The sequence below is a fragment of the Trichoplusia ni genome, chromosome 3, assembly GCF_003590095.1.
Source record: "Trichoplusia ni isolate ovarian cell line Hi5 chromosome 3, tn1, whole genome shotgun sequence".
Taxonomy (NCBI): Eukaryota; Metazoa; Arthropoda; class Insecta; order Lepidoptera; family Noctuidae; genus Trichoplusia; species Trichoplusia ni.
In genome coordinates, this window is record NC_039480.1 from 3,618,896 (window position 1) to 3,635,568 (window position 16,673).

A 16,673-nucleotide genomic window follows, 5' to 3' on the forward strand; every position below is an offset into this window, starting at 1 on the left:
GTATTTGACTATTAGTTTTGTTTTAACAACCAAAACAAAACCAATTTTTGCTGCTGCTGACTGCTGAGCTAAACTACCGGACGAAATCGGTTCATCCTGTCAAAAGTTCTGAAAAAAACAAAAATAATAAAGAGAGTAAAAGACAGATAAAGTTCGAAATCCTTCTTTTTGAAGTCGACTCAAAATAATTGAATTAATCGGTCAGATAAAAGCCATATAACTATATGATATTAACGACCTTCTTAGTACATGGTGTCTCTTGTTCGATCCCCGCTAGGACAAGCATTTGTGTGATCCACGAATGCTTGTCCTTAGTCTACCCTGTCTTTGTGCATGTCCGAGTAGCTTAGTATTTGAATGATCCCTTATTCGATTGGTTTCAGAAGCAACCGCAGCCACCTTTGAACGTAGTTTTACCGGCCACTGCACCGGCCACCCCTCCTACATACGGTGAGTTTGAATTTTAAAGTATAATGTTCCCGAATTCCGGTTAAACGATACTCGCTAGATAGATCAGTAGTTATTTGCAAAGATTACAATGCCATAGCACTTTGATTGAACCATTTTAAAGGTGGCATTACAGCTTTCCTATAAAGCCTTGACTTTTTTAAGTTTCTTTTTTAAGCCTTTAATCTAAATTTTAACGTTTTTTTACACTGGCCCATAATGTACCGTTTTATTACATGGGAAAATATAAATAACAAATCCTTTGGCATCCTCGTTATTAAATTTCCTTCTAGACACCCTGAAACTAAAAAATCCTACATCATTAATACAAAAGAAAAATGCAAAGACCATAAAGTCTTTGTTTTCTCTTTAGGCTCAGCCCCTGACCACCATACCCTCCCCCCCGTTTCTTCATAGATGGGGAACTGTTCACAGGTGAAGCGACCCTGACACCGCCCCCGAGGTCCCCTGGGGTCCCGATTATAGCGAGCCCCGCTTCCGGTGACGGCAGGACCCATCCGCCGGACGGTACTTCGTCCGATAAGGTGAGATATTAAAACTTTTCACAACCTTTCTTTTTTGGATAGCCGGAAGAATCTTCTTGGACACCCACTTCCTCAGGGAAGGAAGTGGGTCAGACTATTGTGACTTCCATCAGCCCACACTGGTCGGTGGAAGCCCGCGCTCGGTGTATGTAGCATTGCAACGCATTGCCATACACCGACACAACAACGCGGATGACGTAGCACGGCGGTTCAGGCTTAGTCAGTAAGAGTCCGACACTACCCGTTTTCTCCCCACTCTTGAAAGAAGAGTGGGGAGGCTTTTGTCTAGCCATGGGACATTCTAGGATAGTAGTTAAACTTTTATTTAGTTCTAACTGTATCTTTGTGCTGTGCTTAACTTAGTTGGTGATGAATTTTCTCAGCTGTAGCAGACTAACCTGTATTCCTGAATAATTGAATTTGAAAACGCCAATCCGCTGTGAGTCACTTTCAACTTTCATTACACGGGAAGAGGCCTACGCCCAGCAATTTGACGTATGATCATCGTCCTAGCCTTTTCCAACTATGTTGTGGTCAGCTTCCAGTCTAACCGGATGCAGCTATGTACCGATGTATTACAAGGAGCGACTGCCTATCTGACTTCCTCAACCCAGTTACCTGAGCATCACGATAACCCTTCTTTACACTGGTTGTCAGACTTTCTAGCTTCTGACTACCTGTAACGACTGTCAAAGATGTATGAATAACATTCGGTACCCACAATTTAACCTGCCTTCCGATACACGAAAATACTCGGTTATGCCAAGGATGGTCATCTATGGACCGACCGGGTCAAGCGTAGCTTAACCTGTGATCGATCAACTTTTTCAGTTATAACTTAGCCACGAGCTCCTTCCAATATGACGTATATACGTTAATATGCATATATATTCGGAAAAGCATTCATTCCATATATTGTTAATATGTGTGGTAATTATCTTTATTACAACAATCTAGTGCCCTTTCACCTTATCACGCAGTCTTATCACAGCGGATGGGCCCTTCCGTTGAAATAAATGAAATAATTAGTCGACCTCCGTGGTCGAGTGGCGTACGCACCGGTTTCAAGGTGTCGCTAGCTCTGAGGTCCCGGGTTCGATCCCCGGTCAGGTCAATGTAAAAATTCACATTTTCTACATTGTCTCGGGTCTGGGTGTTTGTGGTGCCTTCGTTGTATCTGGATTCCATAACACGAGTGCTTTAGCAACTTACTTTGGGTTCAGAACAATGTATGTGATGTTGTCCGCATTTATTTATTATTTATAATTTCTTATCGTATGGTCTTTAGACCTCAACATTACTTTACACACCCTTGAACAATTCTCAGGTGTGTCTTCCTCACGATGTTTTTCTGAACCGTTTTTATCAAGTGATTATTACTTTGTAAAGCGCGCAAGAATTCGGAATGATATTGGTGCTTTATTTTCCCTCGCTAACACTATTGACAGTACCTTAGAGGGTATTTCTATCTCTGTCACACATCTCATTCTCTCTTTCTGATACCAGATATTATAATCTTAATTTTGACATCATATCTCAAGCCACTTATTATATCTCTTTCCAGACATTAAAATACACTAAAGGGAGAATATCCATACATTCCACACATATTCGATCATTTTCTGTTTTAGTTAACATAAAACGATATTGTATCCTTTTCTATTTTCATTGAACAGAATCAGGACAATCAAGGGAGTAGGTATATCTCTCTCCCACCTATAATTCCATCTCTCTCTATTCGCAGTCATCAGAAACAGCTGTGGGCGGTATATCCCGGACGGCTAGTACAGCGTTGTCCCGGAAAGAGAGCTACAAAGCTCAGAGACAGCACTACAGAAGAGAAAAGAAGAGAGCGGCATCAGCGCTGTTGCACTCTATAGAGGATCCCTCGGTTGTGGTGCTGGCTGATTGGCTTAAGGTAAGAGAGATAGGAAATATATTCGACCGTGTATCATCATCATCCTAGCCTTTTCCCAACTAAGTTGTGGTCAGCTTCCAGTCTAACCGGATGCAGCTGAATACCAGTGTTTTACAAGGAGCGACTGCCTATCTGACCTCCTCAACCCAGTTAACTGGGCAACACGATACCCCTTGGTTAGACTGGCTGTCAGACTTTTCTAGCATCTGACCACCTGTAACGACTGTCAAAGATGGGTTTTTAATAGCCGTGGCCCACAATGTAAAGTGCCTTCCAAAACGCGGATGTCTTCTGAAACACAAAAACCTTGATATTCACTTATTTAGGTCTAATTAAAAGGGAATAAAAAGTACAAGGTTGTTAACTTTAAAAAAAAATACAGATGAATTAAGAACATCTTCCTATTTTTAAAGTCAGTTACCAAAGGTATTTTTTTATTTAAACTTTGAGGTACAATTGTGGTACGTAAGGTATGTACCACAGGTACGCTTACTATGATTAGTTTATTACTATTTTATTTATTATCTCATTTATTTATTCAATGCTTTATGTCTTTTTTGTAGCTTTGTATAATATTTAAAAAAGATAGTATTCGTATGTAAGTTAGTTCTAATATAGGTATGTGACTGAAAAATCAAAATCAAAATATTTTATTTGTCTATTAGGAAATTATTAATTAATACAGTAATTTAGAATACTGACTATTCTTTTAAATAAGCCGTTTCCCAGGCACTGTATAATGTTACAGATTCATTTATTGAATGGCTTTTAGGTCTAGTGGCTGGTGACCCTGACTGTTATACCGGAGGTCGTGGGTTCGATTCCCATCCACTACAATGTTTGCATGATGAGTACGGTTATTGTCTTTGTTCTTGTTCTGGGTTTAATTAATCTTTAATATATAAGTTTATTTATCAGTTGTCTATAGTCCGATTTTTAATTAGAGGCAGTAAAATGACAATTGCAACTGTCATTTATACAAAAAAGGATGACCCGCTACAATAGTGATGTTTGGAAATCTTACTACGACGATGACATTTAGTCATGCTTTATTTTATTTGTATCAAAAATTTACTATTTCTATTAATTGAGCTTTTATAATTGTAAGTTGATATTAAATTTGTTTTTCATCCAACCACTGCATAATGTCAGAATTCATCCAGTTTGGAGTTGGATGCGCTCGACTTTTCTTGCATGGTAAGGTGCTTCATCTTATACCAGCACCGCATTTGGCTTTAATTTTATAAATTTAAATTAATATTATTATTTTTTTTACACTTAAAAACAGTCACCGTGCATGTCTTTTGATAAATTGTCGTAAATATATTTTTTTTATACAGAGCTAATTTGATATCTGAATAAAAAAATGTAAGCTCGACTAACTTTTGATTGTAATAAGTCGATTCTAACACATCACTATTTATTTGGAATTAAAAACCTGCCACACTGGAAATGTCATTTTACTGCCTCGAATTAAAAATCGGACTATAGTACTCATAATACAAACTTTCCTACTTTGAGACTAGATGGCGTTGTATGAAAGTCATTATTATGGAGAAGAACCAATAAATAATATTGTAGCCTCTTTTATTTCTGAACTAGCTGTTGCCCGAGACTTCGTCCGCGTGGTTAGAAGATATAAGTTATGATTTATATCTACCCTGTTTTTTTCCACATTTTCCATTGTATCTTCGCTCCTATTAATCGCAGCGTGATGGTCTATAGTAAAACCTTCCTCGATGAATGGCCTATTCAACATAAAATAATTTTTCAAATTGAACCAGTAGTCCCTGAGATTAGCGCCTTCAAACAATCAAACAAACTCTTCAGCTTTATATATTAGTATAGATTTTTTGCTAATAATTTGTTTATTTGTTGTTTCTAGGTTCGAGGGTCTTTGAAATCATGGACCAAGTTATGGTGTGTCCTCAAACCTGGTCTGCTTCTGTTGTATAAAAGTCCCAAAGCCAAGGTGAGTTAATTTTATTCATTGAGTTATTTATTTTGACCACATAAAAGAATGAAGAAGTTACAGTAGAATATTTAGTACAATAGTTTAGGTACTTATATTGTTATTAAAAAGTGATTTAACATCTTTCTTTATAATTAAATTATAATCTGAAAACAAGTAAAAAAATAATAGATTAAAAAAATGTTAATATCCACGTTTTTAAATGTCACTTCATTAAAATTTTATCAAAATCGGGCCTACCGTTTTTATAGTTGTAAATTGCATTGCCATCCGGTTTGAAGCTACCCTGAAAGTGCATACTATGTGTAATAAAAATATTTGGCTATTAAGTTCATAGATTTTGAATCCATGCATAGAACTGCAAAGCGATTGAAACATCTATTAAATAAAATATTATCTTTATATATTAAAAGACATGATTTCACGAAGCCGCTTGTTTCCACGTTTGAATACACTCACTTTCTTGTTTGTTTATTTGTTCCCGATAAGCTAGCAGGCTGAAATTTTCATTATAGCTTCAAACTCGATGGCAATGCAATTCACAACTATAAAAACAGCTGGACCGATTTTGATAAGATTCTAATGGATTTTTTTGTCAATCAACAAAAATATCCATTAACATTTTAAAACTCTGGGTATTTAGGGTTTTCAAATCTTTTATTGCATTTTTATTTTAATTACAGAGTAGTCACTGGGTGGGTACGGTATTACTGACATCGTGCCAAGTGATCGAGCGTCCTAGCAAGAAGGACGGCTTCTGTTTCAAGTTGTACCACCCGCTGGAGCAGAGCATCTGGGCGCCGAGGGGGCCGCACAACGAGACTATAGGTGGGTTGCCCGGTGGGCTGGTTGCCGGATGGAGTGGGAGGCTGGTTGCCTGGTGGGCTGGTGGCTGTTTGCCCGATAGACTGGTGCCTGGTTGCCGGATGGATTGGTGGCTAGTATCTTTGTGGACTGCTGGATGGTTGCCTTATATAGTGGGGGTCTGGTCGCCCGGTAGACTGGTACTTTTTTGTCGGTTAGACTGTTGGTGGTGTTTCACGGAATCGTTCGACTAGTTTCGCCCTATTCGTTACGCTGGTCTGCTTGCCGCGTCATTTCTTGATTAAGGACGGTTCGGTTCGAAACTAGTCGGGTGATTCCGATACAAGGTCGTGAATAACTCCGTTTAATCTAATTATTATAAATTCGCCTTACGACCCTTTTTTATAATGACTTTATTTTTTAAATAATATTATACTCTTTCATTATTTCTATGGCATTCCAAACAAAATAGCGAAAATATCATACAATACGATTATCTTAAGAGTCGTTTTTGACCCAGTTTCGGTTGACAATGTAAATATTAGGTATACTAATAGTTCCTTATGTACTCATCATAGGCCTTTTCCCAACTATGTTGGGGTCGGCTACCAGTCCAACCGTTTTCTGCTAAGTACCAGTGTTTTACAAGCAGCGACTGCCTATCTGACCTCCTCAACACAGTTACCTGGGCGACACGATAGCCGTTAGTTAGACTGGTTGTCAGACTTTCAAGCTTCTGAATACCTGTAACGACTGTCAAAGATGTAGGAATAACAGCTGAGACCCACAATTTAACGTGCCTTCCGAAACACGGAGGAACTCGTATGACAAAGATGGTCACCCATCTACGGACCAACCGGTGATCGAATCACTTATGCTGTTATAGCTTAGCCACGAGTTCCTTATGTAACATAAAAACATAAATACTAACACTACCCCTTGTTCCCCCCCAGGAGCGGTAGTGCAGCCGCTGCCGACCGCTCACCTGATCTTCCGCGCGCCGTCGCAGGCGGCCGGCCACTGCTGGCTCGACGGACTCGAACTAGCCTTACGATGCAGCAATGCTATGCTCAGGTCTGTACCAAGACTAACACACTATTTATATTGAAACTAGCTGTTGCCCGCGACTTCGTCCCCGTGGGTATATATGATATATTAGTTATGATTTATACCTGCCCTGTTTTTTTTCACATTTTCCATTGTATCTTCGCTCCTATTAGTCGCAGCGTGATGGCTTATAGCCTAAAGCCTTCCTCGATGAATGGTCTATTCAACACAAAAAGATTTTTTCAATTTGGACCAGTAGTTCCTGAGATTAGCGCGTTCAAACAAATAAACAAACAAACTCTTCAGCTTTATATATTAGTATATATAGATAAAAAAGCTACGGGTTGAAATCCGGGAGTGCCGGTAAAAGTGAAAACTCCAATATTAACGTTGTGTATTTTTATGTTGCACAAACCGTTTTAATTATTACTATAATTTATGTGATAGAATACAATACTTATTTGTTTCGCTATCGATGCAGTATTGTGCTAAAGAAGTTTCCCCGTACACGCCTTAAAAAGTACCGGGTCTCTCCACATGAAGTTAGCCCGTGATTCGTGAAAGAAAAGCAATCATTTAACAATAATATTTCGTTGTCCAAACCTTATCAATTAAGGAGCGTTCAAGGATAACGTAACGCAACTTAGGGGAAGGGTTTTTTTTTAAACGTTACGTGCGTTACAAGGGCGGCAGGGAGTGTTTATACAACGCCTTAACTTTTTTTATTCAAATAAAAGACTAGGAATTTAGAATCTTGCACACCGCAACCCTTTCGATGTTTTACCGGAAAAATTTAAAATGTTACGTCACGTTTAGGGAGGGGGTACAGAATAACGTTACGATGCGTTACATAGGGGAGACGGCGGGTCTAAAATCTTCGTAAATTGCGTTATGATAGACTTGAACGCTCCCTTATCATTAAATGATGTAACCGACTGGTTCCGCGAGTTGAACTTCGACTCGCTCGCCCGCCGCTTCTGCTCATGATTAAGGATTCCGGTTGGGTCCGAAACTAGTCGGGCGATCCCGATAGATACGCGTGCGTACACCGTTACATCATTTAATATTGAATCATTCTCAAGATAGTTACTATTAAAATATAGCTTACTTATTAGCATAAAATGATTTATTGATGGTTTTAATGTAATTTTAACAGTATAATGTGTCTAGATGTTCTCGCTCGCGGCCGGAGCAGACAGTCGCGGCGCAGTCGCCGGCCACTCAGACCAACCTCTCGCACGAAGACCTAGAAAAGCACTTTAATGAGCACGGTAAGTGGGCAACACTGTCCGGGGACTGGCCCTGACTACCCGGGCCCCGGTACACGAAGGGCAAAGGTATCAATATTGGTAGGTTTCTGTCCCCCATGTTCCCTCTTTGGGTTGAGCTGAATGAGGCTTCTCTGACACAGGATTCCACTCAACCCATGTTTAAGAAGCATTGGTGTGTGTTTAGTCAGTAAAAGCAGTCTTCTACTGGGTTGAGCAGAAAACTCCATTCCGCTCAACCCAAACTGATAGGATATTTTTGATGATTTCAAATCAGAAAAAAAAAACTAGTTGTTGATTTCCAAAATTGAAGTAAAGTTTAACTATATACAAATTGTAATAGAATACATGTAAGACTTTGAAAGCTCTCACTACTCATAACTTTAAACAACTTTTATCACTGAAATGATAAAAGTTGAGAATGAAAGCTCCATACAAATCTGGGCGTAAGACTCGATAAAATATATTAACTAGCTTTTCGCCCGCGGCTTCGCCCGCTTCGATGTCGGTTATATTGCGTTTCCAAGAGAACTCTTCAAAAGTCCGGGATAAAAACTATCCTATGTTCTTTCTCAAGCTTAACTCTATCTCTATACCAAATTTCATTAAAATCAGTTCAGTGGTTTAGACGTGAAAGCGTAACAGACAGACAGAGTTACTCTCGCATTTATAATATTAGCAGGGATTGCGTTTACAGTATTGGTCCCATAGTAAAAGTTGTTCATAATGATGAATATAATGACAGCTTTTAAAGTTTTGATAGTAACTGTCGTGAGAATGATTCAGTATTAAATGATGTAACGGTTTACTCACGCGTATTTATCGGGGTAGCCCGACTAGTTTCGGACCCAACCGGAGTCCTTAATCATGAGCAGACGCGGCGGGATCGCGAGTCGAACCGACAAATACGCGTGAGTAAACCGTTACATCATTTAATAGCTTTTAAAGTCTTGCGTTTATTCTGTTACACGTTGTATATTATTAGATAAACATTGGAATTGTTGCATGAATTGGTATTGGTATATTCTGCTTTGTAATGAATATATGAATATTACTGAAAATTATATTTTACTAGTTAATAAATTATTTTGCCCATATAATGGGGTATTTGACTAAGGCCTGATTTTTCAATCGCCAGATAACTTCTATCTAAGGAATAATAAATATTTTATTTAGCGATTGAAAAATCGGCCCTTAAACGAAATCTAATAAGTCTGTCGGATAGGTTCTCAAAAAACATGGGATAAGTATATTTTTATATGCTTCAGATAATTATAATTGAAATCTCGTGTGACGTCACTTTTCATTACACTTTATTACTGACAAGTTAAGTTCCTATACCTATTTTCAAACGTTCTACCATATGCATCGTATCTTCATATTGGTTTATTGACTTTATAAAATACTAACACAATATTTTTTTAGAAATCTACCTGACATAATAATAATTATGGTTCTTTTAGGGCCGATTTTTCAATGGCCAGATAACTTTTATTCGACGAATATGTTTGATATTTTAACAGCTTTTGTATAGAAAATATGTCAAACGGCCATATTTATTCCTCAGATAAAAGTTATCTGGCGATTGAAAAATCTATTCTTAGTCAAATACCCTATTTAAGGAGGGGGGGAATTGCTTTATCAAATTTAATTTTAAGCGATGACTCTAAATATTTATTTCAACACAGATTATTGAATAAATGGAGTTAGTAAATTTTATTTACTTCACATTTTGACGAATTAATATTTGAATTTTTAATTACGAAAATTGTCGTAATTATAACTTAAATATTATAATATAATTGTTAAGTTTCGAAAATCAGTTGCACTGAGTTAGTTTATAATAACTAATTTTTATAGTTATATTATAGTTAGACTAGTTTCGGACCCAACCTGAGTCCTTACTACTCCATTGTTTCAATAATCTGTGTCCGAAACACTATACAAAATTGGTTTCAAAATTTTTACTAACTATAATCTGATTATCAGCAAAATTTCTTCAACAAAATTAATACAAGGTAATATTTTTAACCTAAACCCTTGCACGTACGCTAAATGAATAGTTTTAAGAATATCCGAACCATCTTCATGTAGTTCACCCCTATTATCGATATCCGATTATTCGCCGCGTAGACCCAGCTCTATAGAGAGAAAAATGTCTTACCAATGTCCGAAGAAACCGAAAATACGGAAGACGAAATGGGGTCAATTTGTGGACTCCATAGAAATGCTATCAAAAGACCATGATTCAAGTGACCCGCCTACGCCAGAGAGGGACGGAAGATTCCTAGATTTCTTGAGAAAGAAAGAGAGCATCGGTCGTAACTCAGCTTCGACCTCATCCATGAGAATGGAAAAGGACCAGTCAGTTAAGAAACAGTTGAGTAAAAGTCTTGCTTCAAGCCCTTACAAACTAGATTTGAAGAAATCGCCCATTTTAAAATGTTTGGAACTACCAAAGTTTCCAATACCGGACAAATCTAAAGACAAATTATCCCCAACTGCTCTAATAGAAGAAAACTTTCTGAAATTTGTGTCGACTTTCCCGAAAAGGCGTAGTTCGACTCCCATGCAGTTTCCTCAAAAACGGATCAGTGAGTTACGAGATTCCGGTGTCAAAACGGACTCGGAAGATGACGTGTTTTTGAAGAAGAAGATTTGCAAAACGGAGATCATTTGTGATACTCCCGAGAATATTATTATCAAGACAGCGCCATCTATTGAGCGCATGAGACAGTATACGACGTCGTCAAGTGACGAAGCGATGGAGCTGTTCAGGTTTGCATGTATTTTGGTTTTTTTATTAATTAGTTTGTTTTAATGTTCAATCTTTCTGCCCTTAAAGCAGTGAGAGAGATGAGGCTCAAAAGAGTGATAGAATATCAAATTTCGGTTATAATAATAATATTGAAACAGATTTTATTATCAAGTTTATTTTTTTCAATGCGTCGGATATATAATTACAAAATATTAAGCTTCTTTTGCCTCTGCCTAAACAAAAAAAAGACAAAGATAAACTGCTTTAAAGTTTAGGAGAGGGCGTGTGACGTCATTAAACAGAAGTGACGTCACTTGCAAGTCCCACTCACAGTAATTTAATCAATTGTATGTTTGCGGAACAACAAATAAGTATTCATTATTATACATAAAACTACAAGACGGACATTAAAAACCAACATATCTTCATCCCTATTATTTTAAGCGTTAAATTGAGTATTACGTGTCTATAAGTCGTATGATCCCTATAAAACACACTTGATTATAGGAAATCCCCTACATACCCACAATTAGTATCAACACCTGACAAATACTCTGTCATCGACTATGACAAACTGCCGTCTGCGAGTTTCGAAGCGAGCAAAAGTCAACGAAGGGATGACAGAGTTATAACACAGAACGTCTATGTTGCGGGGAAGATTGTTACAACCGGTACTGATAATTGCAAAACATTTGTGCGCGCGGCGGTATGTGTGTATCGAAAAATACGACTCCCGCACTAAGGAATTTAATTCTTCCTTGTGTCGCGGGGGTTTCACAAACATACAAATCACATGCACAAAGACACCCAGACTCAAAACAAGCATTCGTGGATCACACAAATGCTTGTCCTACGAGATCTAACTAACACGTCGCGCTTAGTGGGCGTGGTGACCCCAACCACTCGGCTATCCTTGCAGTCAACTCGACTGACGGAAGCTTTAATTAGTGTGACAGTGTCGCACAAATGACAGCTGTGGTAGTACACAACGTCACAGTGTATTCACAAGGGTTAAACACACATGACGCCGCGCGCAAATATGAGTTGAATTGACTAAGATCGTATAGCTAGTGAAATACCTAATGGCTTAGGGCCCATTTAGACGATGCGAGGAATACCATGCAAGTTTTTTTTTTCAATGCGGACAACATCACATACGTTGTTCTGAACCCAAAGTAAGTGGCTAAAGCACTCGTGTTATGGAATTCAGATACAACGAAGGTACCACAGACACCCAGACCCGAGACAATGTAGAAATGTGATGTTTTACTTTGACCCGACCGGGGTCGGACCCGGGACCTCAGAGCTAGCGACACCTTGAAACCGATGCGTACGCCACTCGACCATGGAGGTTGAGCTAGGGTATCTAACGCGAACGTGATAAATGATCGTCAGCAATGTATTATAACTTGCATGATATTTCTTGCATCGTCTAAATGGCCCTTTGGCTGCATTTCTACCAGAGATGTGCATTGTAAATATGTCGTGTGAGGACGTCCGCTGAGTTGACCAGAGCTGTGCTGACCGAGGCGAGGTGAACGAAACGATTCTATTGGTTCTTTACAAGCACATCCCTCGCTACGCATCCTCGCACATTTCTGGTGAACACGTAGCCTAAGGCTAAGTAGACAATGTTATATCGCATTTTGTTCTGTCCGTTTTAAGAAGGGACTTTTGATAGATTTTTTTTTAATAATAGAAATTCAATGATTTATTCTGTAAGGAAGATAGCGGGATTTTTCGAAACCTTGGCTCCGGTACACAAAGGGCAAGGAAAGGAACATTAGTGGGTGTTATTCAGTAAAGTCTGATACTTCCTTTGCACAAGCCAAAGCCGAATGATATCCCATACGTACAAACGCTGATACGTTCGCATTTTTTTATCCCTTTCTCTCTTTGTTATTATAAAGGACATTACTCCTCGCGCTATCGCTGACGAATCACTCAAATGTATTGAACTGACAAGTCAAAGTCACGTCACTTGTCCAAACGGAATGTCATTCATATACATTTGTAGTTTTCTATTCTAATGCGATGTAACATCGTCTAGGGTTTCCGGTTTGCGTATATCTTTTTTCTAGTTGCAAATTTAAATGATTTAGAAAGAGTTTTAAGTAGCGCTCGGTGTGTTCTCATACAAAATCTTTTCTTTCCTTTTAAAAATACTTCTCCCGCATTAAGGTATTTAATCCTTGTGTCGCACGGGTTTGACAAACATTCAAGTCACATGCACAAAGACACCCAGACTCAGGACAAGCATTCGTGGATAACACAAACGCTCGTCCTACGAGATCGAACTAACACGTCGCACTCAGTGGGTTTGGCGTGGTGACCTCAACCACTCGGCTGTCCGTGCAGTAACATCGTTATATTTTATGGCTAAGATAATGGCAAGTCCTCTGTTATATTGATGCATATATTATAATGTTTTTCCTTATATTGTTCATTGTTTATGATCATCTTTTTTATTAGTTAAGTTGTACGTTTTAACTGTTAGTTATCTTTAACTAAGGGAATGATGATTGGATACTGGTTATAGAATCTGTTTGGGCTTGATATTTAGATGATTCAATAAAAACCGGGAAAGTGTGAGTTGGATCCGCGGATAAAGGGCCCCGTAGAGGGGAGCCTGTAAAAATGTTTTATTTTTATTATTTACTAGCTTTTCGACCGCGGCTTCGCCCGCGTCGTGGTCGGTTATATCGCGTTTACAAGAGAATTCTTCAGAAGTCCGGGATAAAAACTAACCTATGTTCTTTCTCAAGGTCAACTCTATCTCTGTACCAAATTTAATTAAAATCAGTTTAGGGTTTAGACGTTAAAGCGTAACAGACAGACAGAGTGACTTACGCATTTATAATATTAAGTGGGAATTGTTATAGCAACAGAAATACATTTCGTTTGAAAATAAAACCTGTGTCTATCCTCGGTCTGGTGACAGATTGACGAACATCAGAGGTTGTCGTTCCATTTTAACCTTTGAGATACATAACCCTAATAATATCTCTTAGCAACAAAAACGTACAACCGACTTTAAATAACAACTACTGATTTAAACTTGCTGGATTTTCTATGTGCTTAGTTTTAACAAGGAATGTACCGTTGACATGTAAAATTTTGTTGTTGTAGTTTGGTCACAACTCAATAGATGGCGTTGTGCATTAAGAGCCATTTTTTGAATGGTATTGTTAAAATTTTCTTTGAAAGAGTGCTTTATTTTTTTCAGTAGTAGTTTTTGTTACTTTGTACACTATGGTACCAAAAGACAGCTGTTTTAAGAAATAAAAAAATGAATCATCAAAATCGATTCATCCAATCCGTTGTTCTAAAGTAGCAAAGTAATTAAATCTACTTCAAAGTCGAAGTCAATTTATTTATTTCAATTAGACCAGTATATGGCACTTTTGAACGTCAAACAATTTATATATGAACAATATTAAAAACTAGTGTCAGTCTGTCGGTCAGTCTCCTATTGAAGCTACCGCTCGTTCGGAAGGTAGATTCTCATGGAGAAGAACGAGCAAGAAACTCCATGGTTACTCTTTTCACTGCCATACGATAATTATTTGGGTTACATTATATAGTGTTTCTTTTTGAAGTAGGTTAAAATCACTGCCATAATACATTTTAACACTTTTTTCTGCACATAAACAGATATTACGCTGACCTAACAAATGGTATCCGTTTTCCATAGAATTAACCGGATGTATTTAATATCGTATCAATGGTATATGCATGCTAGCATGAATTATGTCTAGTTGCAACATTTACTTACGTAATAATTAGAAGGTAACTGTGTCGCTGTATTATCATCATTGGCCTTTTCCCAACTATGTTGGGGTCGGCTACCAGTCCAACCGGTTTCAGCTAAGTACCAGTGTTTTACAAGGAGCGACTGCCTATCTGACCTCCTCAACCCAGTTACCTGGGCAACACGATACCCCTTGGTTAGACTGGTTGTCAGACTTTCAAGCTTCTGACTACCTGTAACGACTGTCAAAGATGTAGGAATAACAGCCGGTACCCACAAATTAACGTGCCTTCCGAAACACGGAGGAACTCGTTATGACAAAGATGGTCACCCATCTATGGACCAACCGCGTCAAGCATAGCTTAACCTGTGATCGAATCACTTATGCGGTTATAGCTTAGCCACGAGCTCCTCTGTATTCTCTGTGTCGCTGTATTATATCTCTTGTATATAAGCTAATATACAAGTAAAACTATTAAAATAACTTAAAAAAAAGGCGAATTGACAACTGAAAAACATACTTATATATTTCTAAATACATACACAATATAGATAAATTACACCCAGATACAGAACAAAAGATTGTGCTCAACACACAAACTTTATTCCCGGGTGGAAATCGAACCCACGATCTCCGGTATAGCAGTCAGGGCCACTAACCACTAGACCAACAGGCCATTCAATACTTTGGGAATCAAAGTACTCGAAAATTCACACGATGTGATTTTTAGGGGAGTTCCCGTGGCCCTTCAGTTCCAGCATCAGATCAGCTCTGTCATGTCATAATATTGTATTGTCACGTAATATACATAATTTGACAAAAGGAGCTACGAGCTTCGTAATGAAACGTCAAAACCATTCCAGTTTTGCTCATTAAATTTTTCTTTGAGTTCTTTGATCCGAAAGCAAGCTAAAAACCCGATTATAAATAAATAAATCCTGGGACAACTCACACACGGTTATCTGATCCCAAGCTAAGCAGAGCTTGTGTTATGGTAACCAGACAACTGATAAACTTACTTATATATTTCTAAATACACACATATTATAGATAAATTACACCCAGACACCAGAACAAGTGATCATGCTCATCACACAACATTTGTCCTGGGCGGGAATCGAACCCACGACCTCCGGTATAGCAGTCAGGTTCACTAACCACTAGACCAACAGGCCCGTCTTATAAATAACAGTTGTGTTTTTATAAATACCAGTTTTGTGATTAATAACTATACCTCTCAGTTTGAAACAGTGCAAAGGGTAAACGTTTAGATTTTTTTGTCGAACACACACATAATTTGACATTCGTGACGATTCGTTACGTCAATATAACATGTGTTTGTTAATTCTCATTGATAATCAACTTGGCAGTTAAAACAGAATGTCCATTACACAAGGTCTTCGAAAATACTTCTTCAGAATCGTAACTAATATTATAAATGCGACAGTATCTCTGTCTGTCTGTGTCACTAGAAACTATTGAACCGATTGTGATAAAATTTGGAAGAAAAATAGTTTAGAGCCTAAGAAAGGATAGACTACTATTTCACTAAACTTTTTTTAGTTAAATAGTAGTTTGTAAGGAGGGGTAATGGGGGTCAAATCTATATGAAACTTTGTTGGAATAGATTACGACTTTGACATTTAGCTTAAGTATTGGTTATTTAAAATAATGAAAAATGTGCACAGCGGTTTTAGTTATTTTTGATTTAAAGGGGGGTATAAAAAAGGGAACTCCACGCAGACAAGAAAAAAACTTGAATTGTGTTGTCTGTGCCAACTTTGATTTTATTTTTTTGTTGTTATAGCAGAACAGAAAGCCCCCATGTATTCAATTTCTAAAGTCTAGCTATAACGGTTCATGAGATACAACCCGGTAACAGACGGACGGGAATACATCAAAATCGTTAATAATAGGCTTCGTTTATTATAATTTGGTTTCGTTACCATATAAACGTCATGCAACTTTGACATATTCTCCCATGAATACTTGACCTTCTGAATAATATCATTATATGACATTGTATTTATTTACACGTTCAAACTTCAAATGGTAATCGCTCGCTTGCAAAATATTGTAGTCGACATAGGGCTGTGATCACATGAAAGAATAAAATAGAATATTTATTATTTCAAAGATTTTTTTAAAGCTGTCGTCAGGCG

The 16,673-nt window shown here is 37.9% G+C and overlaps 1 protein-coding gene across 7 annotated transcripts in view; it reads left to right on the forward strand.

The window, feature by feature from the left end:
• The window catches only part of LOC113508929 (oxysterol-binding protein-related protein 8), a 60,252-nt gene that overhangs the window by 18,555 nt on the left and 25,024 nt on the right, over positions 1 to 16,673 (forward strand). For 3 of the 7 annotated variants that reach the window (XM_026892121.1, XM_026892115.1, XM_026892119.1), the window contains exons 3-9: positions 384 to 450; positions 865 to 992; positions 2,737 to 2,910; positions 4,796 to 4,882; positions 5,566 to 5,710; positions 6,640 to 6,760; positions 7,904 to 8,004. In XM_026892121.1, coding sequence (XP_026747922.1) covers positions 384 to 450; positions 865 to 992; positions 2,737 to 2,910; positions 4,796 to 4,882; positions 5,566 to 5,710; positions 6,640 to 6,760; positions 7,904 to 8,004 — 823 coding nt within the window. The remainder of the gene's footprint in view (positions 1 to 383; positions 451 to 864; positions 993 to 2,736; positions 2,911 to 4,795; positions 4,883 to 5,565; positions 5,711 to 6,639; positions 6,761 to 7,903; positions 8,005 to 16,673) is intronic. The other 4 variants (XM_026892117.1, XM_026892120.1, XM_026892116.1 and 1 more) reach the window with 3 other exon arrangements.